Raw genomic sequence first — 13638 nt, 5'->3', positions numbered from 1 at the left:
AGTGAGCTCATATGATATTTGCCTTTCTCCCTTCGGCTTATTTCACTTAGCATAATATCTTCCAGATTGCGTATGCTAACGCCCTCTTAAGGTGGTACTGAATAGTGCTCAGGCCTGTTTCACCGCATCCTAGAGACCAAGTTCCCTAATCCCTCTGGACTTCGGTTTCCTCGCATATAAAATGAGAGTAAAAACAGAGCAGGCTGTGTTACCTTACTGTGAGGGATTAGGGAAATATTTGGGTAAGTTATTTCACGCAGTCGGTGCCTGAAGCCACATGTTACATCATCCAGCACTACCACTGCCAACAGCATCGGCACACATCCTGCTCCAGGCGCTCAGATGTTGTGTCGTGTATTGCCACGTCCCTTACCTACCTCATAGGATGCTATTTCAGGGCGGGGACCGCCTGCCTGCAGGCCCTATAAGGCCCAGGAAATGATTCGGTCTGGCCCTGCCAAGGCATCAGGGGTGAGTTAAAGGTTTGGCCAATTTTAAAGTTGGTAATTTTGTGAGGCCCATGAATGATGTTGTAAATATTCAAACGACCCTTGGCAGTAAAAGGTTCCCCACCCTGCTAGGGATAACAAGTAAAATACACAGCAGGTAACACGGCTCTTAGCAGGCACTCAGAAAATGATAGGTTTTATTATTAGGCTAAATAAAGTTTTCACATGGACTTTTCATCTAAGGCCGTCATGTATACAATTTGTTTTGTTCTTCCAAGTTCTCATTTTTGATCCAACGGACTTTGTAACACTGCAGTTTAAATCTCCTGGAAGTTGCTTTTCTAGTTATCTTTTTATTGGATGTCTACTTTCATTCCACAGCGGCCAGAAAGCATGCGCTGAGTAATTTCAATCTTCTTAAGTGCGTGGTGTTTTAGAGCCCAGCATATTGCCAATATTCCAGGTATATTTAAGAACAACACTTTTAGGGTTCGATACTCTTATCTGTTATTTTTTAAAGTTTAATTGTTGGTCGTGTCTTCTATATTCTGATTTTTGGTTACCTATTGAGAGAAAGATGTGGAATTGTCAAACTATAATTGTGGATTTGTCTATTTTTCTTTCTGCCCATCTCTGCTATATATAGACTGAAGCTATTTTTCAAGGGCACATAGATTTCAGATTGTGATATACTCCTGTTGAACTGACCTCTTTATGACAATTCACTTTTATCTTAAAGTATACTTGGATACTAATAGAGTTGCACCAGCTTTCTATTTTCTGGTAATTGTTTGCATAGCATATTTTTTCCATCCTTAACTTTCACCTATTCAGTATTATAATCATTAAACTGTGGCTCTTATAAATAGCAAATAGTTAACTTTTACTTTATTAATCTAGTCTGACAATATTAGTCAAATCACAATGTAATTAACTGATACAATTAGGTTTGGGTCAAACACATTACTATCAGTATTCTACTCCATCCATTTTTTGTTTGTTTCCCTTTTTGAATTGATATTTTAGAGAGAAAGAGAAGGAGAGAGAGAGAGAAAGAGAGAGAGAGAGAGAGAGAGAAACATGGATTTGTTGTTGTACTTATTAATTCATTCATTGGTTGATCAGAGTATGTCCCCTGACTGGGGATCAAACCTGAAACCTTGGTGTATCTGGATGATGCTCTAATCAACTGAGCTCCCTGGCCAGGACTTATTTTATGTTTCTTTTTGTCACTCCTTCATTCTTGTTGCTTTTTGGATTAAATATTCCTTATAATTCCTTTGTTAGTTTGTAATTTTTATATTCTTTTATTATTATTTTCAAGACAACCCTAGAGATTAAAGTATTAGAATATAAGTCAATTAGACAGATGAACTGTTTTACCACTTTTTAGTACTGCTGGAACCTGGGAACCATTAAATTGAAGTTACCCCTTCTTGTCTTTTGGTTTATTGCTATTGTATGTCTGTATTCTACATTCAATTCAAACCCCACAAGATGCTGCATTTATTCGTTCAGTATTCATTTACCCTTGTCAGTGTTCTTCATATTCTCTTGTATTTTCATGTTTTACATTTTTTGCGACTCCGTGCTTTTATTATTTGTTTGAGTTTCCAACTAATCTTAAAATGTATATGGCATCACAAAAGACCCCAAATAACCAGAGAAATTTTGAGAAAGAACAAGGTGGGAGGTATCACACTCTCTGATATAAAACTATACTATAAATCCTATATAATAAAGGCTAATATGCAAATAGACTGAACTGCGGAACAGCCCATCGCTATGACACGCACTAACCATAAGGGGGCAAACTCTTTTTTTTTTTTTTTTTTATTTATTACAGTGAGGAAGAGAGAGGGATAGAGAGTTAGAAATATCGATGAGAGAGAAACATCGACCAGCTGCCTCCTGCACACCCCCTACTGGGGATGTGCCCGCAACCAAGGTACATGCCCTTGACCGGAATCGAACCTGGGACCTTTCAGTCTGCAGGCCGACGCTCTGTCCACTGAGCCAAACCGGTTTTGGCAAGGGGGCAAACTCTTAATGCAGGAGCTGCCCTCCGGTGGTCAGTGCACTCCCACAGGGGGAGCACCGCTTGGCCAGAAGCTGGGCTCACAGCTGGCGAGCACAGCGGTGGTGTCAGGAGCCTCACCCGCCTCTGAGACAGCACTAAGGATGTCTGACTGACAGCTTAGGCCCACTCCTGCAGGAAACAGGCCTAAGCCGTCAGTCAGACATCCCCCGAGGGCTGAGGGAACACCCCTGAGTGCATGAATTTTGTGCACCAGGCATCTAAGCTATAATAACCAAACAATATGTTCTGGCCTAAAAACAGATATATAGAGTGATGGAATAAAATGGAGAGCCCAAAAGTAAATCCTCATTAATACAGTGAATTAATTTACAAAAGGGAGGCAAGGATATACAATTGGTTAAACACAGTATGTTCATTTTGTATAGGTCCAGAGACATAGAGGCATGGAACAGACTGTTAAATCTCAGAGGGAAGGCAGTGGTGGGCAGGTGGATGGGAAAAGTCAACCAAAGAACTTGTATGCATATATGCCTAACCCATGGACAGACAATAGGGTGGTGAAGGCCTGGGGGGAGGGGACAAGGGGTGACTAGAAAAGGTCAATAGGAAAAAAATGGGACATGTGTAATGCTTTCAACAATAAAGATTAAAACTAAATAAAAATAAAGGCAGTCTGTTCAACAGTGCTATAGGGAAACATAAACAGATACATGCAAAAAATAATAGTAAAACTGGGCCACTTGCTTACAACATATACAAAAATAAACTCAAGATGGATTAAGACTTATGTATAAGACTTGAAACTACAAGACTTATAGAACAAAACATAAGCAACGAACTCTTTGACACTGTTCTTAACAATACCTTTTGGATATGTCTCCTTAGGCAAGGGAAACAAAACAAAACAATAAAGCAAATATGACGACATCAAACTAAAACATTGTTGCACAGCAAAGGAAACCGTCGACAAAATGAAAAGACAACCCAGTGAATGGGAGAAGATACCAGCAATTGATACATCCAATGAGGGCTTAATATTCAAAATACAGTATAAACTCATACAACTTAACACCAAAAAAACAAACAATCCAATTGAATAATAGGCAAAGGACCTAGATAGAAACCTCTCCAAAGCGGACATACAGATCGCCAACATACATGTAAAATGATGCTCAACATCCCCCATACGACTGTCAGCTGATTTCTCAACAGAAACTATGCAGGCCAGAAGGGAGTGGCAAGAAATATTCAAAGTGATGAACAGTAAGAACCTACAACCAAGATTACTCTATCCAGCAAAGCTATCATTTAGAATTGAAGGTCAGTTAAAGAGCTTCACAGACAAGAAAAAGCTAAAGGAGTCCATCACCACCAAACCAGGATTATATGAAATGCTGAAAGGTATTCTTTAAGAAGAGGAAGAAGAAGAAAAAGGTAAAGATAAAAATTATGAACAACAAAGTGACAACAAATACATATCTATCAACAAGTGAATCTAAAAATCAAGTGAATAAAAAATCTGATGAACAGAACAAACTGGTGAATATAATAGAATCAAGGGCATAGAAAGGGAGTGGACTGAGAATTCTCGGGGGGAAGGGAGTGTGAGAGGTGCGGGAAGAGATTGGACAAAAATCTTACACCTATGGACGAAGACAGTGGTGGCGGGTAAAGGTATGGGGTTGCGGGGGGCGGGGGATTGGGTGGAGGGGAGCTCTGAGGGGGAAAAAGAGGAACATCTGTAATAATCTGAACAATAAAGATTTATTTTAAAAAATAAAATAAAACCAATACTAAGAAAAAAAAAAATCTTGCCATTTGCCACAGCATGGATGGACCTAGAGGGCATTATGCTAAGTAAAGTCAGTCAGACAGAGAAAGACAAATGCCATATGATTTCACTTATATGTGGAATCTGAAAGACAAAACAAAACAAAACAAATGAGAAAACAAAACAGAAACAAACCAATAGATATAGAGAACAAAACGATGGTTGCCAAAAGAAAGGGCGTAGGGATGGAAATAATTTTAAAAAAATTTAAATTAAAAAAAATAGAGATAGCAAATTTAAGCTAATTCACTAAAAACATGGGGCATATATGTATGTATATAAATGTATATGTGTATATACTTTCATGTATGTAAGTATATAAAACTTCCTTTTTAGAACCCTCTGAAAGTCTGATGAAAAATTGTGCTCCCCAGAAAAATGCAAATATGCTTATGTACAGTTCTTTCTCAGGGAGGGAATAGAATCTCTGAAGCCCATATGTGGACCTGACAGTAAACATATAGCTGTGTGAACTGATTAGCTTTGCATTCAGGCCACGCCGTTTTCCTTGGCCATGTTTACTTTGCAATGCAATAAATAGGGTTGTCTCCAATTAGGAAGAAGCCTTTGTAGCACCTTATCTGTTATGGAAAGTCTATATGCATGAGCTCTGTTGACTTAATTATTCCATTGCTAATTTCTGGTGACTCTGGACAGAAATTATTTGGAAAAATTTCCACATATTTTAAATTAATAAAACTTAGCTATATTTTTGTGATCTTAACGTAAGATCAAAATATTTTATTTAAAAAGATTAAAATCTACCATTTTTCTAAATTTAGCATTATCAGTGAGGGATGCTTATACATACCTATTAAGTAATAGGTAGTATATTTAGAGTTTGCGATACAAATGCTGTAAAACATGAATGCTAACTTTAAGACCAAATTATAGAGATAGTCATGTGTAGATTAACAATGGAGATATGATCTGAGAAAAGCATTGTTAAGCAGTTTCGTCATGGTGGGAACATCATAGAGTGCACTTACACAAACGTAGACGGGAGAGCCTACTGCACACCTAAGCTCCATTATAACCCTATGAAACCATCATCGTAAGTGCAGTCCATCATTGACTGGAATGTCATTAGCAGCACAGGACTGCAATAAGATTTAGGACACACACGTAAAACAAAAATTACAATTAAGTTTGCGTGCGTTATCTATCAAACAGGTTCTGGAAAATGTAAAGGAGTTCAGGGGCCAAAAAATAGGACAGAGACTTTAGGGAGTAAATGGAACTTGAGTTTAAATCTAAGATGTACCCTTATTCTAAGACAGAACTGAGAAAAGGGCATTGCTGTCCATTCCCTGGGGAAATGGTATCAAATGAAAGACACTGCACATTCAAGTAGCATACTTGAGAAATAGAAATAGATCATTGAAATAGACCAAAAGATCTTAAATGTCCCACTTTGATTTTGACATTTAGGATATAAATCTTGAAGCATGTACTGACTCACAGCCTTTTATTTAAAGCAAACCTTATCGAGCAGCTGAGTTTGTAAAACATATATAAGCAGAATTACTCTAGTTCTATTATAAACAGTGGCCTGCCCCTAGCAGACACCCCAATAAAAGTTTCAATGATTCCACATTCTGTAGAGCCATGATGTTGTTCCTCTCTTTTATTTAAGCAGGAAAGTAATGTGATCCCATGAGTACATCAAATTATATTACACCAAATGTCCTTATGTACCCAGAGAATACTAACAACTTTATAAATTCCTTTTAGGCCATTAATCAACGCAAGGAGCAAATCAGGAGTAATCTGATTTACACTAAGCTAAGGTATGTGATGACTACCATATCACCATCAGTTCAGTTCACACATTTTCTGAGCACCTAATACACACCAGGCATTGTCCTGCATATAGAAGTACAAAACAGAATAAGATATCATTCCTATGTCTTCAAATATAGTAGGGAAAGAGATTTAAAGATATAATTTCAATACAAAATGGTGAGGTTTAACACAAAAGCATGCACAGTGGTGTGGAAAGAGAGAAGGACAGTTAACCAGCTTGGAAGGTCAGACAAAGCTTCTAGGAACACAATCAGAGCAGACCTATACTAAGAAGGAACATACACACCCAATCACTCAAGCAAAGAAGGGACAGATCAGGCAGAGTTAGCAGTATAAGGAATGATGTGGGGACATGAAGAGCATGAGGTACACAGAAAAATACTGTAGTCTGTGTGGGTAGAGCATAAAGTTCGAGGGCCCAACATGAGCGAGGAGAAGTGGGTAGACCATGTCCAGCCTGTACATTATACCAAGAAGTTTGGACTTTGTAAGTGATGAGGAGACACTAATAAGCTATGTTGAGGAGCACATGAGACTTGGTTGGAAAGTTTGTAAGGAGGACATTTGAGAAAAGGGAAGTGTGCTGAAGGCGGCCTGTTTATGGCACCCCTAATTATTCCTTGACCTTTCCAAACAAGTCTGTGTACGTGCGAACCCCTGGGTGTTTACCGCAATCTTTATGCATAATCTTTGGGTGTCCTTGCTTAAAGGACACTGCAGACACATGTGTCCTCCCAAGATCACTTACCTACTGATGGTTTCTAAAAGATAAACTTTATCTCAACTGCTGCTACAATAAAAGCCTGAAGAGGCAGGCGATGGAGGCTGTCTGGTTCCTTTGGCCAGGCAGTCCCTTAGCCCTCTCTTTCACAGCCATCCTGTCAGAGCAATCATTCATTCATCGCTCTGGGTCTGCTGGCCAGCCCCAACAAGCTATCCGAAGGAAGACAAGTCATGCTGGTGTTTCAGATGGATAACTCTGGGTAGAGTATGGATGAAACAGTAATAGAGACAAGAACGAAGGCTGGAGGCCATTGCAATCAGTATAACCTTTGAACTCAGGCAAGTGGAACTCCTGCCCTAGCTCCCACACTTTAAAAGGCGATGCTCGGCCCTCCTCTGGGGTGCCTCTCTCCACTAGATGGGCATTTTCAGGGCTGAAGGATGAGTCCATTGAGGGCTCCTCCCCCACCCTATTTGTCTGACTGGTAGGAGAAATGGCAAGATAATAAATGACCAACCACAACACAAATTTAGTTTGTTTTTAATGCTTTATCTCCAAAGGTAATAAATTAAGGAGAATCCTATCTAATAAAGAGGGAATATGCTAATTGACCATCACTCCATCACAAAGATGGCTGTACCCACAGCTGAGGCCAAGTTCCCATAAGGAGCCTTAACAAGCAATCAGCAGAGACCTGAGGCTATGCCCTCCCCCACCCCCTGTGGGGCTTGACAGGGGACTCAGGTTACGCCCCCCACCCTGGTGTCAGGCTGGGGGAGCTCAGACTGCACCCCCTGCCCCAGTGCCAGAGCAGGGGACCTGAGGCCATGCCCCCCACCCAGCAGGGCTTGACAGGGGATTTCAGGCCGTGTCCCCACCTGGCAGGGCTTGATGGAGGCCCTCAAGGCACACTCCACCCCAGTCTGGGCTTGGGGACCTCAGGCCATGCTCTCCGTCCTGGCACTGGGCCAGGGGACCTGAGGGTACACCCCCTGCCTAGCAGGGCTTGACAAGGGTGGGACTGGCCAGGTCTGGATCTAGCCCAATTCGGGGGGGGGGGGGGGGAGAAGGGAAGCCGGGTCTGGGTCTCATGCGATTTTGAGGTGCATGTGGGTGTGCGAGGACTTGACTCTGGGTCCCATGGTGTGCCCCAGACTCTGATAGGAGGAAGGTTTTCATATACATTTTACTAATTTTCTTTCATCTCTGACACTTCTATTATAGAGAAAGGGCAAATAGCAATATTTAATTATTTCTTCTAATTAATCCCCTTTTAATGTGCACGAATTTAATGCACCGGGTCACTAGTTACAAATAAAAGTCTTTAAATTAGCTCAGACACACATTAGGAGGTAAGGGTACTACAAATATACACTGAATAATTCTTAACGCACAGAAAGTAATTTGTCATTGACAATTAGCCCCACAATGTGAGTGCTTAGGTTCTTTCAGTCTTACCTTGGCACTCTGGAAATGGATCATTCCAAATCATATCATTTCCTTCATAATAACAGTAAGTAGAATTCGTACCAACTAATTTGTACCTAAACAATGATAGGACAAGAAAAGTTGAGTTCTCTTAAATTCTCCAGAATATCATCTTAACCTTTTGCACTCGGATGTCGAGTGTGACTCGACACAGTTAGCATTAGAATAAAGGAATCGAGAAAAAAGCAAGCGAGTGCAAAGGGTTAAAATATTCACTATATCAGTAGTTGGAGACAAAACAATAGTTGATAAAAGTTCCTATGGTAGTTTAAAGAAAAAGAAAAAATTAAATTAAAAAAAGTGACATCCAAAGGATAAACAATTATAAGACATGCAAAACATTTCTTATTTGGGTGGGTCACATTTTAGAAAATATGAAAGTGTTTTAAAAGATTTTAAAATTATATTGATGCTTGAATATATTCTATTTTTGAGTTCTCAAAGATCAATACAGGCTTCATAGAATAATAGAATACACTTACACTTAAAGGGTTCAAAGTACTCCCAGATTTGATATTAATGATCTAAATATCTGTGTTTAGTACAGGAGATAAGTGATACTGATATTATTTTATAAAAAATGGACAAACACACAGTAAAATATCATAATTCAATTTGCAGATATTAAATGAGAAAATGAATATAAAGTTTCAGCAGTATCTGAGACACTGATAATACTCAATGAGTGAGGCCCTTTTCTCTACATAGAGAACTTACAAAAGACCTTAGGTCAGAAGATATTGTAACACTAGGACTACATGTTTTTAACCTAAGATATTTTATAACAGATTGTTTGCATATAAAAACATACTAACATGATCTCACTCATTTGTGGAATATAATGAACAACATAAACTGATGAACAAAAACAGATCCAGAGACAGAGAAGCATTGATCAGACGTCAGAGGGAAGATAGGGGAGGGTGGGGGTAAGGGGAAGAGATCAATCAAAGGACTTGTATGCATGCATATAAGCCTAACCAATGGACACAGACACCAGGGGAGTGAGGGCATGAGTTGGGGGGGTGAAGGTGGGGGGCAATGGGGAGATAAGGACACATGTGTAATACCTTAATCAATAAAGAAAAATAAATAAATACATGCTAAAAACGTATGCAAATTTATTATTTAGGTAAATTAAAGACTGGTTTCCTTTAACTCTTGGATTTAATTTCTGCAAGTAATTTCCTTTACTAATGACATTTAAATTTCTATAATGAACCATATGTACTCAAACCTAAGAATTTAGAGGATTTGGTGGTATAAAACATCTTCCTTTCTTAGCCCATTTTACTACATTTAACTTTGATAAGCTCATGAGGAAAACCTTTGAGCAGAGGGATTGCTTTATTGCTACTAGCTTGTGAACACTATCCACACTTCTAAAAATCTCCATCTTAAATTCTAATTTGTTTTTCCGCTTGTTAAATATAGAGTGGTTAGTTCGCAAAAACTTACCCTGGGTTACATGAGAAGTAGATGTATGAGGCAAATAATATGTCAGTTGGTATACTGATATGACCATTTTCTATTTGTCCAGGATCAGGACATGATCTTTCTAGAAGACAGTAGAAATTTATTTAATTAAGTTATTAGGCACATCTAGGCAAATTCATCATCTGAACCACTGGTAATCTCTTATCCTGAGGCTGTTTAAATCCTACAGTCATTTTTAATCCTACAGACTGTTTAAATCCTACAGTCATTTTATAAGTTTCAAAGAAGCAGCGTATTTAGGAATATATACTTCTTTCATTTCATTTAAAGTAATCTTAAACTAATTAAATGTGAAATCTGTGCATCAATTACTATTCCTATCTCTCTCAAGTATTTAGTTTGCCTAATGATAATAAAACTAGAGGCCAGGTGCACGAAGATAGTGCACGAGTAGGGTCCCTAGGCCTGGCTGGTGATCAGGGCTTTCCGGCTGCTGGTTGGGGCCTTCCTTCATTCTGTGCCACCCCCTGGTGGTCAGTGCATGTTATAGCGAGCGAGTGAACTCCCAGTCAAACTCCCGTGGGGACACTTTGCGTATTAGCCTTTTATATATATAGACAACTCTAATCATTCTTTTTAAAAAAATCATTCCAAGTAATAATATGTACACACAGACTTCCAGTATGAATAAAGGATTAAATACTATTTCCCCAAATACCATACATTTAAGAATATTCTTTAAAATTATACTCACTGTAGCAAAATACTTCTGGTTTGCTCCACGTATAATTCTGAAGGCAAGTTATGTTTGCTGATACGGAATGGTTCCGTGCGAAGCCCAGATTACACTCATATTCCACAGTGAAACCCGCTGGGTGGTAACTCACTGGGATATAAATATCTTGCTTATGTCCGTAACGTAACCTGGGTGTACTCCCACAGCTACCTAAACGTAGCACCAAACCAACAACAACCAAGAGCAAAACACTTTATTTCATCATCTACATTTAATTATTGGAACCATCTGTCTTCACATCCCCTCCTTTGCGTACTTCTTTGTACATATTTGGCACTTAGCTCTATGAATATCAATAGGGCATTTATAGGGTATCAAGCATACTCAAATATGTGCTTTTGTTTCCTAATGACTAGAGGCCTGTGAAGTAGATTGGGTACATAGGTGTCACTAGGCCCACAATTCGAAGAAAATAACCCGTTTAAGTTGCCTGGCGCGTTCTGGCACTGACTCAATACATGCAGGTTCCCTTGCCCTGCCTGCCCCATGTCGCACAGCGGTAGATATTCCCACACCCCTGGGCTAATGTCGGGGACAATGACAACTATAGTAACAATAATAGCTAATATTTATAGGATGTTTCTAAACGTTTTCTGCAAGCGAACTCATTCAATCCCACCGCAACCTACTGGGGCAAGGCTCCGAGGAGCCAATGTGTACATTCACGTATTTACCAACTTGAGCCATCTGGGCAAACATGAATTCATGGAGGCACGGGACAGTTGGATTTATTGTCAGAACACTCCAGTTTGAACCTGGGCTGCTCTGCGTAAGAGCTGCGGATCGCAAGGGAGTTAATTTTTCAGGATCTGTTTTCTCAACTGTAAAATGATGGAATTGTCTGGAGGATTAAAGAAAGTAATATAGGTGGTAGAGTTATAAACTCTGTAACAGGATACATGGGCAAAGGCTTATGTACTTCAACCTACTGCCTTCTATCACAGATAAGTTTAAAAAAAAAGTTAAAGCCCATTTTAAAAAACCCCCACAAAACGTGTGGTGGCAGTTTCTATGTATGCTGTGGCTTCCGATGCTCCAAACTTGTTCAAAAGCAGGAATCAAATCTCATCTTTACACCGTCTTGTAGATGTCAAAACTGCTATTGGGCCATGCATAGGTTTTGAGGTACAGATAAGAGACATTTTAAAAATGCCACCCCAGTGTTGTCCTTGGTAAGTCCTTCTTTAGGAAATCAAGTTTCCATCACAGCAGCCATGCCATGTGTCTCAATGTAACTACCCAACATGCTCATATTCGATTTATTCCCTAAACGACAACAGTAACTACCGGTTATTTTCTGTCAGTCAGGTCAGGAGATGCAGCGTGGGGAGCGGGAGGGGGCTGTTGATGGAGAAGCAGGACTTATTCCTGGAAGTAATGCCATCACCTAGCTGGAGTGTGACGTGCTAACACGTATGTCCTGGGTGTGACAATGCCAGAAAAGTACCAATTGCCAGTCACTGGGAAGAGGGATGCATTTTAACAGGACACATTCCATTCCCATAACTTAAAAAATATATGCTTTTATTGATTTTAAAAATATTTTTAGGGAGAGGAGAAGGGAGAGGGACACCAATGAGAGAGCTGCTTCCTGCGCATGCCCTACTGGAATTGAGCCTGCAACCCTGGTATGTGCCCCCACCGTGAACCCAACCGGCTACCTCTTGGTGCCTGGGAGGAGGCGCAAACCATGGGGCCCACCGGCCAGGGCCCCTCACTTTCCAAAGAGAAGGGAAGAACTCACGTTGACAGAATACGGGCGGCTGTGTCCATTCACCGTTCTGCAGACAGTGCGCCGCGTTCACCTTCCCGCTAATCTTGGCGAAGCCGACATCGCAATAGTAACCTACTGCGAACCCCACAGGGAAGGCGGTGCGACCTTCCAAATCCGCTGTGGCGTTCGGCACGGCTGGGGGGAGGCCGCAGTCACCTGGAGATGCAAGAAATGAAACCAAAGAAAAGACCAGGTTTCCATCGAGGGCAACAGTCCGGTCCGAGCGAGAGGGCGGCCGCCCTGCCCTTGGATGCACGGTCCCATCCACCGACAGCCAACAGCGGGCCGCCGCCCCGAGGGTGCGTCCGGGCTGAACCCGCGGAGCGCACGCCGCTCCCGTTGCTGTGGGAGCCGCTTCGCTTCCCTCCGCCCTCCCGGCCGCTCCGCTCCGCACACCGGGAGGACGAGCCCCGCCGGAGCCGCGCCGGGACGTGCGTGACGGGCGCCCGGCCTCGGGAGGGCCAGCGGGGCGGGCTGTGGGCCCCGCCCTGAAGCGGTGTTGGGGGCTGACGGCCCCCGGCCCCCGGCCCAGCACCGCCCTCCTGCTTCCCCGGTCCGGCGGCTCCGCGGTCTCAGCAGCCGCCTCCCTCCGGAAGCCAGGCCGGGGCCCCCCACCCCCCCGCAGCCGGACCCCTCGGAGCTGGGCAGCGGGTCGGGGCCCCCTTCCTGCCCGCGGGCAAGGCCGGGGGAGCGCTGGTCTTTAAGGCGGAGGACCGCGCCAACCACCACCGAAGCCGCATCCCCGCCTTCCCGGGCCCCAGCTTCTCGGCTGTCACGGAGACCGACCGAACCCCCGGCCCCTGAGCCCCCCAGGCTGAGGGTTCACCCCGCCGGGCTGGGTCCGGCCCCCACTCACCCCGCGCGGCGTGCGGGCACCACAGCACCCGCAGCAGCAGCAGCAGCGGAGGGGCCAGCCGGCCGGGGAGGCGCAGCGCCGCGGGGGCGCCCCTCCCGGCGGGGCGCATGGCGCGGCGAGGGGGCCCCGCGCCCAGAGCCCGGAGCCCGGAGCCCGGAGCCCGGAGCCCGGAGCCCGGAGCCCGCCCGCCCGGGCCCGGACCCAGAGCCCGGAGCCCGCACAGGAAGACCCGCACAGGAAGACCCGCGGGCCCGGCCTCGGCTGTCGGCGGCCCGGAGCGTGGCTGTCCTGCGAGTCAGTTTAGGGGAGTCACCAGGGTGCGGCCGGAGCGGCTGGAGCCGGGGTGCTCGCGCCAGGCTCTGGGCGGAGTAAGGGCGGGGCGCGGGCTCACCGGCCCCGGGGACCCTGTCCTGGACCGGGGACCTGCTCTCTGGAG

At 43.2% G+C, this 13638-nt stretch overlaps 1 protein-coding gene across 2 annotated transcripts; it reads right to left on the bottom strand.

Annotated features, from left to right (window-relative positions):
- Positions 1–618: 618 nt before the first annotated feature.
- Positions 619–13359, bottom strand: LOC103296558 (complement decay-accelerating factor). Of its 2 annotated transcripts, none has more exons than XM_054711884.1 (6): positions 13203–13359; positions 12317–12502; positions 10531–10722; positions 9798–9897; positions 8310–8395; positions 619–1012 (listed from the first exon to the last, which is right to left on the bottom strand). In XM_054711884.1, exons 1-6 carry the CDS (start codon positions 13309–13311, stop codon positions 957–959), a joined length of 729 nt encoding a protein of 242 aa, XP_054567859.1. In that variant the 5' UTR covers positions 13312–13359; the 3' UTR covers positions 619–956. The 2 variants fall into 2 exon arrangements, with proteins under 2 accessions (XP_054567859.1, XP_054567860.1); XM_054711885.1 differs by lacking the exon at positions 619–1012 and adding an exon at positions 4208–4405.
- Between the last annotated feature and the right edge of the window lie 279 nt (positions 13360–13638).

The sequence above is a fragment of the Eptesicus fuscus genome, chromosome 22 (assembly GCF_027574615.1).
Source record: "Eptesicus fuscus isolate TK198812 chromosome 22, DD_ASM_mEF_20220401, whole genome shotgun sequence".
NCBI classification, from domain to species: Eukaryota; Metazoa; Chordata; class Mammalia; order Chiroptera; family Vespertilionidae; genus Eptesicus; species Eptesicus fuscus.
Note: the sequence above shows the minus strand (reverse complement) of the source record. Positions and strands in the feature narration are given on the sequence as shown.